This window comes from Argopecten irradians, chromosome 8 (genome assembly GCF_041381155.1).
Source record: "Argopecten irradians isolate NY chromosome 8, Ai_NY, whole genome shotgun sequence".
NCBI classification, from domain to species: domain Eukaryota; kingdom Metazoa; phylum Mollusca; class Bivalvia; order Pectinida; family Pectinidae; genus Argopecten; species Argopecten irradians.
The window spans coordinates 41,575,836-41,597,459 of NC_091141.1; the positions used below are offsets into that span (position 1 = coordinate 41,575,836).

The following is a 21,624-nucleotide window of genomic DNA, read 5'->3' on the forward strand; positions in this document are numbered from 1 at the left end:
AAATAAAATAAATAGTTTTGTCGACTGCGGGACAGAATCAAACTGTCATGGCGGGTTAGATGTGGCAATCGCGCTGTGGAGTATGAATAATGGTCTAATTTTTGTCCGACGCCTTGTTTGTTGCAAATTACCAGTAGCTTTTAGAACTCGCCAAATGTGGTGGAAAGGATCTATCCAGAATTCTTTTAGTAGAATTAACTCTTTGAGCAGGTAAACATTCTTTAAGCTTCATTGTCATATCGATTCAGTGTATTTTATGTAGCAACCCTCTCAGGCTCCTGGCGTTAAAATTAATTCAGGCCCCCAGTTTTCCTGACATTATTGTCATGTTCTTATTTTATTTAAATGTGCATATTGAAGTTTGAACATATGTTACATACGGATGAAGCATGCAGGGAAAACGCACATTCCAGTAAATCTAGTCAAAATTTGACTTGTGATTCCGCTTCAATATAGTCTACGATGCTCTACGTTACGCTCCAATGTACAAACGTACATAACAAGTGTAATCCATACATATTCTTTAACGACATCAAGTGACAACAAACGACAACAGATTCAATACGCAGAAAAGTAAATAACATTGTATTGGAAGTCGTCGATATAACCTTTGTGCCCCTCTGATGGTTATTTATCGCTGTAAAGGTGCCCTTTTCAAAAAGCACCATGCCCTTTTGGGAAACACTTAACAAGATATATTGTTGAAAATAAAAATCCACATGAGAGGGGGTGTTAATATGTACAGGTTAACAACTGTTTTACCTTTTACTTTGACCTTTGCATGGCTGTGGTATTTTTTCTGTCATGCATTTATTTTTCAAGAGTTAAACTGTTTTATATAACCCGTTTCCACTGTCATGATTATATAATTAGCAATCTGATTAAAACCAGCTCTTCAATATGCCTAGGCCATATTTTTTTTTTCAAAAATGTCTGTTAGGGTTACATTGGCAAAAAAAATAGGGTTGGTCAGGAGGATTTTTTCTTTTTAGTGTCTTTCACTCAAAAATAATGGCCGGAACCGGAGTCTGGGATCGATATCCCGACTTTTAATTTTTTTCTTCATGAAAAGTGGAAAAAAATTAGGGTCGGTGTGGGTCGGGTAATCCTAAACAGACATTATTTTTTTAGGCCTTATGCTTCATTATTAACTGGCCAGGCATTAGAATTGTGCCTGGTGCCCCATTTCCAAAAAGCGACTAATTATAAATTTAGGATCTTATCTTTTCTGTTCTTCCTATATAGACGCCCATGACACAACCTAACTTTTGGCCTTCTGTTGAGTGCTCGCCCCTGTGAGAAAGGCTCTGGGTTCTCTCCCCTGGCCGAGACACACCAAAGTCTATAAAAGTGGTAGTTTCTGCCCCTGCTTAGCGCTCAGCATGATCACCCCTTCTTAGTTTAATGTGACCGGGCCAGAGAGGGATGTGTTGCTTGGTGCATGTGTCTTCGGCAGCATGCATGCTTCAGTGATATAGCACTATAAAAAGGGCAAGAGTTCCACTATACAAAAAGACAATACAAAATTTTATATACTGCAGTCTCCCAAAACATGCATCACATATATACTACATACATTCATATGCTTTACACCGCATACATGGTTGTAGAAAAGTATGGAAAATGAAGAAGATTCTTGTCAAATAAATGTGCTATCATAAAATATGACAATACAAAATAATGTAAATGTACCTATACTTAAAACAATGTGCTGTTGTATTTTTCAGGTCCAGAAAAGTGATCCTTTTGATTTTGGTGCTGTTGTTGATTCTGTATTTTCTTGGACCTTACTTTTTCCGGACCCAGACTACTCAAATTAATCTTGGTAATTTATAGATAATAAATTACAAGCTGTTTGATAGCTTATTAATAAGCAAAAGCAGTTTGAATTAAAGCGAAAAAGATATTTGTTTTTGAATTAGTTATTTTTATCAAATTATTTACGTAGTTCAAATGTTCTGAGATGATAACCAATGATTATAGGAAGTGAACACAATGTGACAATTGTAATTTACAAACAGTGGAACCTTGTGAAATTAGCTGGAATTTAAAGAAAAAACTTAGAAATGATCTGAAATATAAGTAACATATATAGAAAACTAAAAATCAGAATGTATTTTATGAAATTACTAAAGATGCTCCACCGCTGACAAATGATAATTTTTTCTATCAAAAACAGGACTAGGCGATTTAGTATTTTTCTTCAGTTACAAAAGTTACTTACTTTACACTACTACCACAATTGAAAAGTTTGAGCTTCTTATTTTACTTCAAGATAAAAATATTAGAAATAATTAATTACATCCCGAAAAAATTCCTTTGCACTATGTCCTATATGGAATGCAGTACTGTTTGCGCATGCACCAAAAGCAAAATCAATTATTTTTTATTATTTTTTAGTTAATTAGACATATATATACACAATTAAACACCAATTATTGTTCAAATGATGGGTGCCATTTATGTTCTGTCGGCGATGGAGCATCTTTAATACTGAATGTGTCAAGCACTCCATGTATATTGCATGTTTCAAAACCTGTATAGAAAAAATATATAATTGAACCTAAAATGCCATATAGATGTATATAAAAATGTATCTTTATTCCATTGGCAGATGTCCTGGACAGTTGTGTAGAGGACAAGGTGAGAATCTTCCGTAAAGCCACACAAAGTTTTGATGCCTTTGTGAACGGAGGACCAACATCACCAGACCGACAATACCCTGCCTATGTTGGTAATGGCCACGTCGCCGCAGCTTTGGGCAGCTCCAATGGCCTTTTTATTCGTCTCAATAGAGCCCTCTCACTTCCAGTCAAGTTCTACCCAGTCGTGTCAGCCTTCATGGAAAATACTAAATCCAATGTGAAAGGTATCTTAGTGTTTTATCGATAGTTGGCAATCATAATATTAGTTAATTAATTAATAACTTAATGAAGTTGAATAGATTTGAATATTAATTTAAAGTTTCATAAATGGCTAATAAGATCATTATTGTTAATGAAATAAAAATGATAGTGTGATTGAATCTTTCTTTCATTATTTAGTCCAAATATGGTAAGACACATTATGTTGTATTTTTAACGTATGAATCTATTTACTGCTAAAGCTAAATGCGAAAAAAAAAATTACTAGAAATTCAAGCTGATTACCACAATTTTGAACAATTGTAAAATCGCAGATAAGTCATCTGATTCCAGCAAATGATCAATTTAGCTGATTACAACACAACTTGATATGATAAAGGCTTATTCATTTCAACCTCACCGTCTGTCGCTGCAATACACAGATGATAATTAAAAGATGTTTAGCTGAACTGGACAAGCTCGGTGGACCTGAGTAAAGTCAAATTGTATACCATTTAACTTCTCTAATTCTCTGGTAATTGAATCAAAGAGGATAATTTTGAGGTTGAATAAGTTAAACTAGTATTTCCTTAACTAAGAAAACATTAAACAGCATGAAATGACTTTGATTAATTTAATTTTTTTAATGTTTCAGAAGTGACAGCTTTGCATATAAAGTCTGGTATTGCTTACAAGATACAGACCATCCATGTTGTAAGTCTGTTTACATATTAAGTCTGGTATTGCTAACAAGATACTGACCATCCTTGTTGTAAGTCTGTTTGGCAATGTTTTGTCATAACTATCCAAGTACACTACTGTATGAATTTGTGAGATGTTTTTTGAATAAATTGATGGGATCCATTGATTTAATAGTAGCAAAACTAAGAATACATTTGCTGATCAAGAAGCTTATATTACAATCTTTATACATAGAGGCCTTGGTGGCCGAATGGTGAAGACGTCTTGACACATTACCACGAGCCTCTTGGTCATTAGTTCTAATCTCAGGTGGCCATGGGTCAGTTACCAGGTTCTGACCACTGGTCAGTGGTTTTTCTTTGACCTTGTCTGTTAAAGGGACGTTAAACAAATCAGACCAACAATCTGAAAAATTATATTACAACAAGTGAGAGAGAATTTCACCAAAATAAATAGTGAAAGCATTTTATCACAAAAAATCATTTTAATGTTTAGTTTTGCTTTTACCCACAGGAATCTGGATGGACTGGCTCTTGTGTCTCCATAGGAACACAGCTATATGCACACAGGTCAAGGCCGTCGGTGCTGGTACAGGATATCAAACTCTCAAACCCAAGTGTATGTATGAACTCCACCTCATTAAATGACCATTAATTCAATATTTCATATAGTTAATAATCATTCCATAAGATTTTAAAGAAACTATACTGTATTTTCTGTAGTATAAGCCAAGACATTTCCCCCTGAAAATCAGGAGTGCGGCCTATACACCAGTGCGACTTATATGTGCACGAAATCCAAAATCAGACAATGTTTTTGCATTATTACGTCATGATACAAAAATCGTTATTTTTACTGGCTGGTGTAGTAAAGTTATATACAGAAAAAATCTCAGTAAAAGTGTTTAAAAGAAATAAGATGTATTGAAAATACAATAAAGATGAAATTAAATGTGAACCAGATTCATGTTCAATTGTAAAATTGTTTAACTCGAAGAAAATCATGGTATAAAATGTAGGGGTGACTATTGCCCACAATTTCAACCATTGCATTACTATTGCTATCAAGGGAAACACTATTGCGATAGTTTAAGTATTGCAGACTACAATTGCAATAGTATTGTGATAGTATTGCACTCTGAATTTGATGAAAATCCAGTCGATGAATTGGTCGCCATGGCTCACAGATAGTGCAGTATTGGTTTAGAGTTACTTCCCTTTACCTGCTATCGTCAGTTCCAACTCAAACTCGATGGAGATCGTGATTGAGAACATTGTAGGTGTTTGCATTTGATTGAAAAGCATGGAAAAGAGACATTTTTATCGTGACTGTTAGTCTGTTACTGTATCAAACCTCTGTGAGTACATGATTTTAGTCCAAGTTACAGAAAAATATCTGACTATTGAAACTATTGATAGTTTGGCTTACTATCGGCGATTGTTATCGACTTTTTGAAATTGCCATCGATTGATTGAGTTGAGAGGCATAAAATCGCAATATATCGATAGTCCGATGTATTGTTACACCCCTAATAAAATGTATGTTAAATATCACTTTGGCGTATTCTAGACTGCATTAGAGAAAATGTGTGTTGTGGATCTTTTGGTTACAAAGATGATATGTTCTAAGAATTCTGAAAATTGATTTACAGAAGAACCTGGTGGTTGTTGACTTGGACCAGATTGGAGATTCCGGATGGGAAGGGTCGAAAGCTATCCTGAAAAGGTACACATTCTTAGTTAACATTTAGATAGTCTTAGCAGCTGGTAAGCTCTCTGGCCCATGGTGCAGCGTCCAGTCCTCAACTATAAATTACCTCTTCTCAATAACCAAGAATTAATATAATTAAAATGACTTGGTTTTATCTTACAGTGCTAAGAACAATGTAGGGGAGGATGTTCAGTACAGTTTGACCTCTGGAGAGGTCAGCAGTCAACTGGAGGATGGCTATGTTTCCTACGTCACGGTGGCAACCGTTAAAATACCTGAAAAGTTCATCAAAATCGCAGCTGGGAAGTATGTGTACAAGATTAATTATCATGACTTTGCACGATTATCTCTGTAGTCAGAAATGTTACATCATTTCCAGATTTTACCTCTCTTCTAGAGACACGAAATTGAAAGTTTGGTCTATATTTCTTTAAACACTAGTTATGTGATAAATATAATCATACAATTGTGGCTACTTAATATGAAATTTATAAAAGTTGTTATATAATAATTTGGTGTATAAAGTTTTCAGTGTCAGTCCTGTCCTTTTTTGTTTTGTTCCGAGTAAAATATGGTGATGGATGACATTGAGAGTTTTTTATCCTGATTTGCCTACAGAACTAAACTATGAGATAATAGTTTTTTTATCCTGATTTGCCTACAGAACTAAACTACTACATGTAGTTACAGTGGTACATTACACGGCACCGATACCAAAGAACACCCGGGATCCTGTCACCGTCTTCAAGGACTTGGAAGAAAAAGTAGACCAGGTAGAATAATAGTTGAAGTGACATAGTGAAGCCTATTTTTATTTTTCACTTTATTTCCCACTATTTTTATGCCCTCCGCAAAGAAGTTAGGGGGGTATACTGGAATCAGGTTGTCTGTCCGTCCATCTGTCTGTCTGTCTATAGACACAACTTTGTCCGGCAAACTCCTCCTCATTACTTGACAGATTTTGATAAAATTTAATACACAGAACCCCGACATAAAGGGGAGTTGAGTAAACTGTATAGGGTTCTGCAATGTCCACTATTTATGAAGTTATTACTAAATAAGTGCATTAGGGGATACAATGTATAAGGCATCGATAGTTCTAGTTTCTATAATTTATCCTTTTTGTAGGACATGTTGGAAGTGCTAAAGATGGACGCTAACAACTTGAGAGAAGAACACATACACGTATGGAACAAGGTAGGGGCAAATCAATCTTGTAATTCACAAGGAAACCCATTCACAAATTCTAATCCCTAAATTACAAATGTTTGTATAAAATGACAGACTTTAGTGTAGTTTATTTTGATATTTCCATTTATGCTAACATATGTCACCATACTGGTTAACAATGGAATAATAATTCATATGTTCAAATATCATGCTTTCAAACAAATAATGCTTAAAAAGCTGAAACTGGCACCAAAATGTTAAAAAGTTTACAAACAAAAATTATTTGGTTACAGTGGCTATCGTCATACATGTTGACATTTTAATGATTGGCTATTTATAAAAACAAAGTTGAAACCATGGAAAAATCATGACACAATTAGTTGATCTGTGTACATTGTGTATATTGGTCCATACTAGGTACACAAAGAATTACACCTAAACACGGTTGATATATATGGAAGCTTATGCCACTGAAAACTTGTCAATGTCAGTGTCCTCAAAATCTGAGATGTACTTAAATTGTTTGTTGATGATATAAAATCAATATAGATCTAATTTGTGAAAATAAAATCATTTTGAGATTTGAAATAACAAAATTATGTATTTTCAATTAAGTTTTAATCGGGATGTTCATTATTTTTCATCTGAAGCAATTATGGTATCTTTAATCTAGCATTTACCAGAATACAAATTCTAAAAAGTTTCAAGATACACTGTATGGTATTCAATAGCTTTGACTTAAGATGATAATTCTAAAAAGTTTTAAAGATATGTGCATTGTCAATATGACAGAAACAAATATTATTTAAAGACAATAAAATGATTGTACCGTGGTGGCCAAGTGATAAAAATGTCTCCACATGTTACCACGAACCCTCCACCTCTGGGCAGCAAGTTTGAATACCATGTGGGGCAGTTGCCAGATACTGACTGTTGGTCGGTGGTTTTTCTCCGAGTACTCTGGGCACATACTTACATGACATCTGCTGTTAACGTGGTGTTAAACCAATAAAACCTTGTAAAGTCAGTACTACTGTATAACATGAATTGATCATGGGAACTTTCTTTCATGGTTTGAAGCATCCAATTCATTTCTTGGATAAACTATTTGTGGTTAAATGATGAAACAAGGTAATAATTTTATATTTGTAGTTCCATAGTAGCCACAAAAACAACAAACATTTGCAGTATTGGTTTGTTACAGCTATGGCAGAGTGGGTTTGGGATCAGCTACTCCAAGGCGAGCGGCGCCTTGAATGGAGACAAGATCAACTCAACCATGTACTATGTAATGAGTAACATTCCGGCCCCACTGCACAGTGTCACCTCCACACTACAGGAGCGTACTGAGATCTACAGAACACTCCACTACCCAGATAGGTGTTACGGCGGCCATTCTACGCTGTAAGTACATCGCCCTCAACCATTGTGCATTACATACTTTAAGAGTCTGAAATTCTCTCCTTAAAAACCACACAGATTATGTTAAACATATATAAGAGAGAAAAGAATGGATTGATTTCCCCATGATATAATCCAAAGGTTAAGGATGACCTCTAGTCATCAGGCTTCGTCCATCCTTTTCTGTCCTACGGCATGTGCCGCCCATAAACATTTTGAACTTCTCAAATTTTATGAGTAGGATTGAGAAGAAACTTGCCTGAAATCATCCTGACATAGTGCTGACCAAGTGTTGTTATTTTTTGGGTCAATCCAAAATCCAAGATGGCCACAACCGCTGCAATCATGAATGCGCATTCCAAACTTCTTCTCTAGTTCTACTTATGTGATTTAGTTGAAACTTGTCTGAAATGATCCTGAGATGATTTTTGTTGATATGGAATCCAAGATGGCCACCATTTTCGTAACACATTTAAAAGTCAATTCCAAATTCACCATCTTAAAAAAACATATTAAAGTGTTTTTACTATGCAATTGGTGTAATGGTTGTCTGATGTGTCTCTTGTCAAATTGCGAAAATTTGGCCGACAACATTAACTGATTATGTACAGTAACTAAAATCAAACCATGCCCTGACAACCATATATATCAAATGTGTCTCATCTTCCATTCATACATGTATTTTATAGATATGTAGATATTCATATAAATGTTTCTTTAATTAAACTTTACTCCATTAAATAATTAAATAGTTAGCAAATCATTTTTGTGAACATTGGCTTCACGTCACCAGAATATTGCTTTAAGATAGATATATTTATACTTAAATTCACACCAACACCCTACAAATAATAATCTTTCGTTTTAACACAGGTTCTAGATTCTTGTTACAAGAGTATTGAATATATTTATTCTTATGAAAGGTAAATTCACGCCAACACCCTATAAATATTATTCTTTAGTTTTAACACAGGCTCTTGATTCATGTTACAAGAGTATTGTATAAAGAATATATTTATATTTACAGCCACGCCAATACCCTGTGGGTAGATGTGGCAGATGAGGATGACATCGCTAGGGTGACTACTACATGGATGATTACCCTGGAGAAACAAGGCTGCTCAGTCATGGTAAAAGCAGGTAAACTTATAGAGACATCATCAAATCCATTTTACTTACAAATGTCTCATTTACCTGTGAGAATTCTAAATGCTTAGTCATTCTAAATATGTTTGCCACCTTTGTGACTTTATTGCTGACTTTGTCAACTTAGTCCTCGTTACACTGTCTGTGGCATTCGATTAAGATTCAGGAAAATTATTTGAATTAATACGGCAGTATACAAGGTTGGCAGACTTAAAGGGGAAACTATATCATAAATATGATTTAAATTAATATCTTATTATTTCACAGATCCAATTTTTGTGATCCTTATGCCTGCAAAAAGGCGATAATTAAAACAACCGACTTTGCTGTATTTATTCTAACACTTCAATTATCATAAATTGTTTATAATAAGATTTCACTGCCATATGTAAAATTAATCTGTATACTACATTTTTAGGTGCGGAAGGTGTGATACAAGCGATGGTGTTGAGTCTAGGAGCGCTCAGGTTCGCCAACGATCACCTAGAATTCGCAATGGAGCCTAAAGATCTGCACCGGGATCTGTTTTTCCACAGAATTAATTACGGAAATAACACTCACGTCAATGTGTCTGTAATTGTGGGGGACGACAACAGAGCAAATCTGTTTGTAGCCCTCGATCGTAACGACCGTCCGTACTACGCATGTGATGCTGGTTGTATAGATGCACCAGTAGCTCTCAGGTAAGGTCAAGGTCATTGTTGGAGTCTCCCATCATCTCTCAAATCAGGGTCAAGGTCATCATTTCTATAAATGGAATAAAGAATAGTGTTCAGTTTTATCTGGAAAAGATAGAAGATTAGTAAACAAGAGTAGAAATTTTAAGATTGAATCGCATCCTTTGTTCAGTGGTTTCCAATCAACTTCTTCTTTAAAACAACTGATGGGAATTGAACCAAATTTAATTTGTAGCATCCTTGTGGAATGGGGACTCAAATTGTACAAATGGTCAGATTGACTACCCATGAGCCTGAGGGGTGGGGCCAAAAGTGTCAATTTTGCTGTTTTCATATTTTATTGCATTTATAATGGTAGGAGTGAGGATGTTGATTGATTAATTGATTTTAAAACTTTACTGAACCAGACAACTTTTTAAATGTTTGTTTTATGCATACAAAAATCGTTTCATAGTTCTATAAAGTGTACAATAACATATATTTACTCAATTAACCAGGTGAGGCCATACAAAAAAAATATTTGTGTTTCTGGTAACCCAACCGACCCTATAAAATCAGTGCCTACTCAAAAACTTTTTATCAGTTTTGTCCTCAAGCAAACAAATAACAACCTAAATTTTGTTTGGTTTTCACAAAATCCAGAATTTTGATAAAAATTCTGTAAATCTAAGACACCAATAATCCCCTGGGAATCAAATCCATAGTTTATATAAGGTTGAATAAAGTCTATTTCTGTCTTTCACTGCAAGGAACTGAAACAAGAATATAGTTTTATTTGGAACTGAAACAAGAATATAGTTTTATTTGGCCTGAGCGATATGTTCAGATTCATATACTTAAATCTACCAGGTATGTATCAAAAGACAATGCTACCATTCTGGTCAATGCAGGCCCCCAAAGCAGGATGTAAATTAAAGGAAATTCTAACATATCATTTCATTGAAGGCACAGTATTGACCTTGGAATTAACTGCAGAATTTTTCATGTTTTACAAAATGTATTATATTCTGCATTTGTGTGTATGATATATTAATCATGATTTCAGCAAGGAGCTGAAGCAGTTTCCAGTGAAGCAAACTAAACCATTGACCTCCATCTTATACATCACAGCTGACAAAATCCACATGGAGGAGCTAAAACATGCCATCCACGTGGAGAATATTGTAGAAGGTAAATAGCCTCACTTGGATTTAATAGGGGCGGCCGCGGAGCTGAGCTTCACTCTGGATTATACCGAATTTGCATATTACAGAGTTATCTGCACTTGCGGGTAGGTATTGATTGTGACGTCTTTCGTTTGGGAGCGTAACGTCATAAGTGCGGAGAAAACAACGTGAATTGCGCTCACAAAATAATGACGTAACTATCGATACCTGCCCGCAAGGGAGCTAACTCTGTAATATGCAAAGACGAAATAATGGGGGCAGGGCCAAGCCTCACTCTGGATTATAATGGTGGCGAGGCCAAGCCTCACTCTGGGCTGTTATGGGGCGGGACTAAGCCTTACTCAGGACTGTAATGGGGGCAGGGCCAAGCCTCAATTAGACTGTAATAGGGCGGGGCCAAGCCTTATTAGGACTGTCATGGAACTTTCTTTAAATTCTATTCATGAATAGACATGTTAGTGCATAAATGAATTGCATAAGGCGGATTCCAGACTGGGAAATCATGTTAATTAGATAAGAGTTTTGTCATACTTGCTGAATAAGCCAGGTGAGCAGCACATATGCCTCCTCATTTTATAGTTGATTTTTTTTCTCACAAACTGGCATCTACCTTTTTTTTTATTAGATTTTAGCTCTGATAAATCTTCAATAAAATTGTGTGTCCTAAGAGCTTGATAGTGGGGATAAATACAGTTTACGGGGTAAAAACTTGATAATTTATTACTAGAATATTCAAAAGGGTATAAAGTCAAGTATAGAAGATCAGTTGAGTATATAAGATTTTTTCTGTTTTTCAGCGCCGGCCCATGAACACCATGTGATCGCCCTCCACAGACACGGACATCACTTCGGAGGACTACCCACCATATTCTGGCTGTCCATAGCATTCCTTGTCATCGTGTTCCATATGTTTTTGTGTAAATTAATATTCAACGAATACTGTGCTGGACAAGAACGTTTCACCAGGGGGCGCTACAATGTATAGTACATGTAGGCCCCTCCTATAGGGGTACTTCATAGTCATCTGTCATTTGGGAAATTCTGTTTCTGCCATGAAACAAATTGGAAGGAGATCATTTTGATTTGTTTGAGAAATAATCATGTATGCTTCATGATAAGTCATTGGACAAAATTCATTCATTTGACCTGAAAGCAATCTTATATTCTCCAAAGATTATGATCACATGATGCTATTCTTTTCCCTTTTAAGATAAATGTATGTGGTTGAAAACTAGGAAGTATTTTAATGAGAAATATTGAGACCTTAAACTGATTATTAAATTTACACCAAAATTTTCATATAAACTATGAAGAAAATGAAAACAATATTCATATGAACTTGATCTGGATTCTGCGAAATAAACAACATTTTATTGTTGATTATCTAAATATCTTGACTTAAAGTGAAACAAATAACAGTTTTACTGTGTATGCATCAGTAATCTTAACTAAGTTTTTATCTTTGTAGATATTATGAGAGTAGTTATTCATATAGGAACAATTTTCGAAGGTAATTCAGATTTTATCTTACCACAGGTAATAAAGGTCTTTTTAACCTCTTGTTTCAAAACCAGTACGTGTATATATTATCAAAATTTCAAAAAAAAACACCTTGACTATATAAAAACAGATTGTTTAAGGATAAATTACAGATGATTTTATGTGAAGTATATGTGGAGTTATTTCCCTTGGTGATAACATTTTGTACTGTGATAAAAAAACTCAATAGTCAAACAAAGCTCAAAGTCCATCATGCATTCTCAGACTGTGCTATTCTGTATTTGCATATTACAGAGTTATCTGCCCTTGTGGGTAGGTACTACTTGTTATGTCATGTTTTTATATTTTCGGGGGAAATGATGTAATTGTGCTCACAATACCATGACATTATGATTGATACCTCTACAAGGGAGACAACTCTGCAATCTGTAAAGACTCGAGTTAAATGAATTATGAGAGAGATGGGAGGGGCGGGGGTGTTTGTTGAATGTCAGGTGTAAAAATTTTGGGGTTGACTGGAGTCTAGAGTGTTTATGTAAAGTAACTAACATTCCCAGAATATTTTATTGGATGAGATGTACAACATGCTATAGAAATCATAGAAGTCAGTCATGGTGAAAATGCTATGAATATATATTATGTAATGTCAGCAATGAAGTGATAAACTGCTGAAGTGTACATATTCTTACAGAGTTATTGAGTAATCTTTCGGATATTCTAAAATGCTGTTTAAGAATCTGTTAAATATATAATCATGAAAGAACAATAATCATGAAAAAACTTCATGGTATTTTCAAAGTAATTTTCCAACATTATTCTTATATTTTCTAAAAGTTCTTGCTTTTCCGAAAATTTACCATCTTTCAATAAAGAAAGGCTAAAAAGTCATAAAATGTGCCACAAATATTCCTTCCTTAACACCATTTTGTGTTGATTATATTTACTATGATAAACTGTATTATTTATTAATTATATGTTAACAAAATCGCTGTGATGTTCTGCTCTAAAGCTTATATACCCTAATTCAGAAATCCGTGTGGGGAATGTCACATCCTACTTACCTCCCCTTAGTAACTTTTTAATTCAGTTTTCTTTGCTTTCATACTAAATCTGACTTTCTGATAAGAAATTAAAATTTTTAATTTGATTTTGTACAATGAAAACTAAACATGAATACATATATGATTTGATTCATTACAAATGTAACCCTACCCATTTTAGCTAATAACAAAAGGGAGGTAATCTAGAAATAAACATTAGATACATTATTATCAGTACAGGAATTCTCCACTTTAATAAACTGGGGTTTGATGTGTCGATAGGAGATAAAAAGATCCAGAGATTTGGATGTTAACTCATTCACTCCTAAAATTTCATAATGGACTGGTCTAGTTATTGCTCTAGAAGAGTCTAAATGTCTCTACAGGGGTGAATGTGTTTAGTATGTGTCAATGATTAATTTGAAATTTAAAACAATTGCACAGAATTGTTCGTGCTTGTAAATTGGAATTGAGTTAGGTAAAAGAGAAAGCAAAAATCTGTTTATCATAATTATTGATATATTTACATGTATTTGGAACTGGTACTGGTCAAATATATTTATATATATAGGCATATTTATCTCTCTATCATAATCATGTTAAATACTATATCAGTAATCTATGGGACGCATGTATATGGAAAAAAATTGTTTCTTATTTGTTTTACTTTTTCTGGATTTTGTTTTAAATTTGTGAGTACATGATTATTGAACTTAGAACTAGTGAATGTATATCATCTAGCAACCAATGTGGATTGGTTACACAAACGTTAATGTATTAACCTTACCTGGCTATGCACCTTTTGATACATTAAGTATGAAACAATCTGTAGTGAAGTTGCCTGGTGATGTGATGTCATTGAATTATCCTGTTGATATTTTGTGATTCTGATCAAATTACCGATACTTATTCTCGCTTGTTTTATAGAGATTGTGATGACCTCGTGATGGGTCATATTATGTGACCCGTTCGTATTATCCAGAATACACTGTATTGAACTTTATCATGCAGGAGATGAACCAATGTCATAGTTCTTGATATATCGTGTTGATGATTTCATCCCATTTGCAAAACAAAGTCAGCTATCTAAGAAGAATGGTGTGATGAAATGTTATTTTAGCTGGTGCTGTAGTGAGATGGAAAATATACTAACTGGTACAGGGAGTTCAAAGGTCATCAGAATGTGACCCCTAACAGGATGTTGTCAGATCCTCAATGGAAAACAGTGATAATCAGGCTCTGTATTTTAATCCAAGTGATGTTATGTGATCATTTCAGCTGTTGTTGTTGTTGTTGGGGGGGGGGCGTGAAATGTATTTGATGACATGTGTGAAGAGGTATAGAACTTAACATCTTCAGTTTGTGAGAGTTGTCTGCCCCTGTGAACAGGTATAGAACTTTACATCATAAGTTTGTGAGAGTTGTCTGCCACTGGTAACAGGTATAGAACTTTACATCATAAGTTTGTGAGAGTTATCTGCCCGTGTTAACAGGTTTACATCTTCAGTTTGTGAGAGTTGTCTGCCCCTGTGAACAGGTATAGAACTTTACATCATAAGTTTGTGAGAGTTGTCTGCCACTGGTAACAGGTATAGAACTTTACATCATAAGTTTGTGAGAGTTATCTGCCCGTGTTAACAGGTTTACATCATTAGTTTGTGAGAGTTGTCTGCCCCTGGTAACAGGTATAGAACTTTACATCATAAGTTTGTGAGAGTTATCTGCCCGTGTTAACAGGTTTACATCATTAGTTTGTGAGAGTTGTCTGCCCCTGGTAACAGGTATAGAACTTTACATCATAAGTTTGTGAGAGTTGTCTGCCCCTGGTAACAGGTATAGAACTTTACATCATAAGTTTGTGAGAGTTATCTGCCCCTGGTAACAGGTATAGAACTTTACATCATAAGTTTGTGAGAGTTGTCTGCCCGTGTTAACAGTTATAGAACTTTACATCATTAGTTTGTGAGAGTTATCTGCCCCTGTGAACAGGTACAGAATTTTATATCATTAGTTTGTGAGAGTAATCTACCCCTGTGAACAGTTATAGAACTTTACATCATTAGTTTGTGAGAGTTATCTGCCCGTGTGAACAGGTATAGAGCTTTACATCATTAGTTTGTGAGAGTTATCTGCCCCTGTGAACAGGTACAGAACTTAATATCATTAGTTTGTGAGAGTAATCTACCCCTGTGAACGATAAAGAACTTTACATCATTAGTTTGTGAGACTTATCTGCCTCTGTGAACAGGTATAGAACTTTTCATCATTCGTTGTGAGAGTTATCTGCCCCTCTGAACAGTTATAGAACTTTACATCATTAGTTTGTGAGAGTTATCTCCCCCTGTGAACAGGTACAGAACTTTACATCATTAGTTTTTGAGAGTTATCTGTCCCTGTAAACATGTACAGAACTTTATATCATACATTATTAGTTTGTGAGAGTTATCTGCCCCTGTGAACATGTAATGAACATTAGATCATTAGGCTTAGAGTTAACTTGCTTGATTAAACTGGTGATATTCAATCATATCATGTTATTTATTGAACATTTTTATTTGTTATTGACCAAACATGTTATGACTAGTGTAGTTGTTGTTGTGTCTGATCTGACTATATTTATGTGATGAATGATGTTGATTTCATAAAATGGCCAATTTTCCTAAGTAGTTATGTCATGACCTCTCCTAAAAAAACATTTATTCAAAATCTGAAAACAGATCATGGTTATTCAGTTTTCTCCATTCCAGTTGGTCTGTTAATGTTAATAGATGTATTGAAATCCTGCAATACCATTTAGTATACAGTACCTTAATTTGTGAAATGGTGCATTAATTTTGTAATACAGCAGATTTGTGACAGTAAAATGTCATCTTTTTAGTACGACTGGTTCCACCATTTGGTGATTATGACGTCACACATTCAAACAAGAAAAAAAGACGTCGCCTTATCAGGAAGTTGGACAAATCCTACTCAAACGACAACATTTTACTGTAACTGCCATACTTGAAATAATCCACAAAACATTGTTATGTATTTGTTAATAGGTGTCTTATTGTTTTCTCATAGAGAGTAGGTGTGAATGTTTTGACGGCGGTTTATAAGGCCAGCCATAGCAAGATATATTTTGATGAAACCTGTACTAGCTGGGTATCACTGGTTATGTACAGCTGTGGGTTTATATGTAAATTGGTGTACAATGTATATAAAAACTTATTTTTATATCAAGGGAAGTAACTTATTGCTGTATTAGATTAGTGCTAAAGTGACTACACACTCTCAACACACGGTAATGGGCTGGCACACTCATAGGCAGATTGTGGTTGTCATGGTAACTCGCCCATAGTGTCATGTTTTTATACCCGACCGTGAAATATGGAGCATATACTGTTACCTATGTCATTGGCCCCGAAACATATGCTGCTTTGATATATCGGGGCAGGGAACTTTTTTTTTAATACATAGGTGATAAGCAAGTCCTGTGACTCAGATTTGAAAGTTCGGCCAATACACCGGTCCTTATTATTTAACAATATGGACTTGTATATTGGCAGCTGTACTTTTGTGTTGTTGTTTTTTCAGTCCAAAAACTTGCCTACCTTAGACTAACACTCATTTCTAGTGTCTTAAAATAGCAACATCTGAGGTAATCACATGATCTTTTGATCGAAGGCGATTAAGAGCGACTCCCTGCTATACAGCCATTCAGAAATACAAATCTGGAGAAAGGGGGAACTCTTCTTTGCTGGAGGTACAATTAGATGACTGACACATTCTGCCTTAAGTGTGAGTCATAGTGTCTGATAGCCCAGAACCTTGTTGAGGGAATGTGTCATTTTGTGTGTGTGTGTTTGGATTGATATCTGGTTGTATAGAACAGGCAAGATTGTGTAGGATGAGAGAGAGAGAGAGAGAGAGAGAGAGAGAGAGAGAGAGAGAGAGAGAGAGAGAGAGAGAGAGAGTGATGTTTGTAAATGGTTTTTCAAACCATGGATTAATTTTTTTTATTTAATTTTATTCAATAAAATGAAACAATTCAGAGTTGAAAGTTTTCACATTGTTCCTTTTGATCATATATGGTTGTTTTGAAGAAACACATAAATCATAAGAAAAGATTTGTGTATAATATTGCTCTCAATCTCTATGGAAATAGGACTTTGCATATCCCAGGATAAATTTTCGGTATCCAATTATTGGTGTGGAGGGTACCCTGTAATTAATCCAGTGCTATGTTTCCAACTGTTGACTCAATGTGCCGACAACCAATGACTGAATCATAGCAAATCCGAAGGCTCTGTCTTGTAATGGATGAGCAGTTAATTTGATGAATGAATGATAGTTCATTGTGGTTGACTTTGTGGCCATCTTGAAAACACATTATGAATATTTTCTCAAGTTCGACCAGTGTGATTTGGCTGAATCTTGCCTGAAATGATCCTGACATGGTTAGTCGAAGTAAGGTTAGTCGGGACCAAGTGTTATCATATTTCGATTCGATGTGATATCCAAAATGGCTCTCACAGCTGCCATCTTGAAAACATGTACAAAAGTCTTTAGATTTTCTGATGTTGACTTTGGGCGTAGTGCTTCCTTCTCTTTTCATTCTCTGCAATAATTGCCAGCTTGCGTAGGACCCTATCGAGATGCCATCTGTAACGTCCCTAAGTGTACGATATCTGACACCCTGACAAGATGTAAGCCATTGATCACTGGCTCCCACAGAGCGGACAACCTGGATCGTCAATAAGTCTCCACAAGATTTGATGGAAATGGTAGTGTGTCGTACACCGCTCTTTACAGGAATGCTATCCTGTACTGGTTCTTCTTTCACACTTATGACCAAGATAGTCCCACTTCATCCACATCCTTTGCTTTCCAAGCTAAACAGCTTTTGACTTCCTCATGACTTCCTTTATCCACCTGCCTTCGTTCTGAACCATCCTGTGCCTCTCTGGCATTGACGTGTTCTTCCACTGTTCAAAGTTTCACAACCCTAGTCCTTGCCTTCCGCTGCAAGTGTTTCTAACCACATTCCGTAGTTCCAACATAGTTTCAGCCTATTTTACAGATGTTTATACTGGCCACTTTCTTTCTGTCCTTGTATGGACAACTGCTCCGCTGACTTTTGCATTAAGGAATCCCGCTATGTCATGACTACTTGCTGCTCTCTCCGATCCCTCAACTTTCGTCATTGGGACCTCGTAGATCAGCAACAGCCACATCAGCCTTGGCAAACCTCGTCTTGGTAAATCCAAGCTTTGTACTTCCCTGGTAGTCCGTTTCCGTCCGCCTTTTTCATCCATGATCGATTTGTTGTCTGACGGTGATTATCAAATCTAGTTTTAGTTCTACCGTGTTCTTGCCTACTTCAACAGAATGAGGATTGTGCAAGTTGGGTGTGGCAAGGCTTGTGTGTGAAAGATTAATTATATTTGTATTTTGATAGTCCAGTCTTGAAGGAGGAGAGGGTAGCACTTGTTGCTAATTCGGGAGGGAGAGAATTCCAGTTGGATATGGTGCGTGGGAAAACAAGATTCTTTACGTGTGGAGGTTTTACAGGAGAAAGTTTGGAAAAAGAGTGGATGAGAGTGTCTGGACAGTCGATTGAGTGGTTTTAGGTCTGATGTGCGGATGGCTGTCTGTTTATCTATTTTAAACATGGTTGTCAGACGAGAATCGCAGCGTCGGTCCGCCAGGCTGCGCCATTGCAAATGGTCCAGCATGTTGCCAACACTGGATGTTTTCCTGTGGCGACTGGTTACAAATCTGGCGGCCCGGCGCTGCACCATCTCAATCTGATCTATGTCTTTTTTTAAATGTGGGTCCCATTCTGAACTGGCGTATTCCAGCTTCGGTCGGACCAGGGCTAAGTAGGCCTTTTCCTTGATCTTGGTGGAGAAGATTTTCAAGTTACGCCTCAGAAAACCAAGGGAACTGTTCGCACAGTTAGTAATGTTACCCCAACATGTGCCCCCCCCCCCTTCAAGTCGGAGGTAATCGTGACGCCCAAGTACTTAGCCTGGTCTACATGCTTAAGCACCTGGCCGTGAAGCTGGTAATGATGCAGTATGGGATAGCAGGATTTATGTATGGACAGAACTTGGCACTTATCAGGATGAAACGCCATTCTCCATCTGCTTTCCCAACTGGCGAGAATGTCTAGAACTTTTTGCAGAGCGATGGCATCACTAGTGGATGTAACTGTTAAATACATTATCGTATCGTCTGCAAAAAGCCTGACAGGAGGAGATACCGTCAGTAATATCATTTATGAAGAATAAAAATAGGCTGGGTCCTAGGACTGACCCTTGAGGTACGCCAGACTTAACAGGTACAGTGTCAGATGATTCACCATCTAGTACAACAGTTTGTGATCTGCCAATAAGGAAGTTTTTGATCCATGTATTGGTCTTACCTTGGATACCATACTGATGTAGCTTATGGACCAGGAGATGGTGACTAACCTTATCAAAGGCTTTACTGAAATCCATGATAAGTACATCAGTTTGTTAACCGAAATCTTAATTTTTGGAAACATCATCAACAAATTCTAAAAATTAGGATTCACTTGATCGTTTTTAAATCACTTTCTCTGATCATTTGATTGGATTGTTGACTAGTGTTGGGATTTCTTCGTCTTGCAGCTTCAAGTTAACTTCATCTTGGCAAAACGTCATTTTAAATTCACTAAAGAGCTGTTAGAGACAAAATATCGGATGGACTCCATTGTTCAAAAGAGGAAGTGGAAGGATATTTGTGGTAGACGCATCATGGTCCCAAATGTGATGCAATATTTGGCAAGAGCCCAAGAGTAGAAGAAGCCAGAATACCCATGAATGTGAAAAACTCATGGAAGGAAGTGTCCGAAGTGTGTAAGAAGACAAGATCAGGATCTGCACCTGGCCCTAATGGAATTCCTTGCGGGGTTTACAAGACGTGCCAACGGCTGTTGAGGAAGTTACTACAAATGATAAAGGTTAATTGTGTGGAAGAAAGGAGTGTTACCAGGAATGTTGGAGGAAAGCTGAGGGATGTTTCCCACCTAACGAAAAGGAGGAAAAGAGCATCAACCGGTTTAGTACAATATTCTTACTGAACTTGGAAAGAAAGATGAGGTATCCAAGAACTTTTGTCCACGTACTGTGACTGTAGCAAGTGTCAATTATGTCATAAATCTCTCCGTTCCTTCACCACTCCCAACACAATCTCAGAATAGTGCTGGATATCGTTAACACAATCATACCATCATCCGTGGTTTTAAACACCATTTTTGCTTTGTAAATGAAATCTACATGAAATAGGCAAGAAAACGATACCCGTTGGAACAAGATGACATGAATTTCCCCAAACGTAACGAGCTATCTTAGTGCGTGTAAATATCCAAACAAAAGCAAAAACAAAAAGTTTTGTTAGGCTTGTCATAAAAATTCAAATTGTGTTTTGATAACAATAGCTTTAAAATATTAATCAAACTTCATGTATTCTTTAATAACACCATCTATATTTGATGATTTGGTTTATTTAATACAGAATACGATGATCTTTATGTAATAAAAGTGCCTATATTTGATTGATTAAGCTCTAGGAACTTTAGCGAGTTTTACCTAGTACGTGTGACCCGGATATCCCGTCGGACATCTTGTGACATAGGTTATTATACAATGATAGGTAGCCTAGCAACATGTATAGATATAATTTAAATCAATTTTTCATCTATTTTGGTTAATTTTAAGTGACAGGAATTAAACTAATAAAATATTTTACTTGGGGAAGATCCAAACGAGATGTAAGTTGGCCTTCCATCACTTGTGTCATAGGGCCTCAAATGAGGCACTTGGTGTATTCACTTACATTCTGAATGCTCTTAAGTCAGAAAACAACTGTAAAACTTAAACTATTAAAAACTCCATGACATAAAATTTTGGTTATTTTATAAGGTTTATAAGTTTTCCAAATGGAGGTTACAAGAAATATGAAACATGTTTTTGAGTCATAAAATTAAAGATATATCACTAGTTAGTATATATGAGCTAGTCTTATATAATGTCCCCACTAATATGGTCCTACTGTTGAAATCTAACAAAAGACCAAAGATATACATTCTTGGAAAAATCCAAGATATTTTATATTACATTATACCGTATTCGTATAAACAGTATCTTGTTTTCACGGGAGAGGACAATTTGTACAAACCTTCCATCACATTATCCGACTATAGACTACAGCCAGGACGTAGATCTACATTTATGTTTTATATGTAAACTAGTTACGT

General features: G+C 35.8%; 1 protein-coding gene across 2 annotated transcripts; it reads left to right on the top strand.

Annotated features, from left to right (window-relative positions):
- The first annotated feature begins 44 nt into the window (after positions 1 to 44).
- LOC138330391 (uncharacterized protein KIAA2013 homolog) lies at positions 45 to 17,400 on the top strand. 2 transcript variants are annotated; one of them, XR_011209560.1, is made up of 15 exons: positions 45 to 210; positions 1,728 to 1,825; positions 2,615 to 2,869; positions 3,499 to 3,557; positions 4,059 to 4,163; positions 5,197 to 5,270; positions 5,418 to 5,561; positions 5,920 to 6,028; positions 6,384 to 6,452; positions 7,630 to 7,829; positions 8,854 to 8,966; positions 9,391 to 9,655; positions 10,695 to 10,819; positions 11,613 to 14,996; positions 15,041 to 17,400. XR_011209560.1 is itself a non-coding variant. In XM_069277983.1 (14 exons), the coding sequence occupies exons 1-14, from the start codon at positions 83 to 85 to the stop codon at positions 11,798 to 11,800; spliced, it is 1,932 nt and encodes a 643-aa protein (XP_069134084.1). In that variant the 5' UTR covers positions 45 to 82; the 3' UTR covers positions 11,801 to 17,400. The 2 variants fall into 2 exon arrangements, 1 of the variants encoding a protein (XP_069134084.1); XM_069277983.1 differs by having other exon boundaries at positions 11,613 to 17,400.
- The last annotated feature ends 4,224 nt before the right edge of the window (positions 17,401 to 21,624 follow it).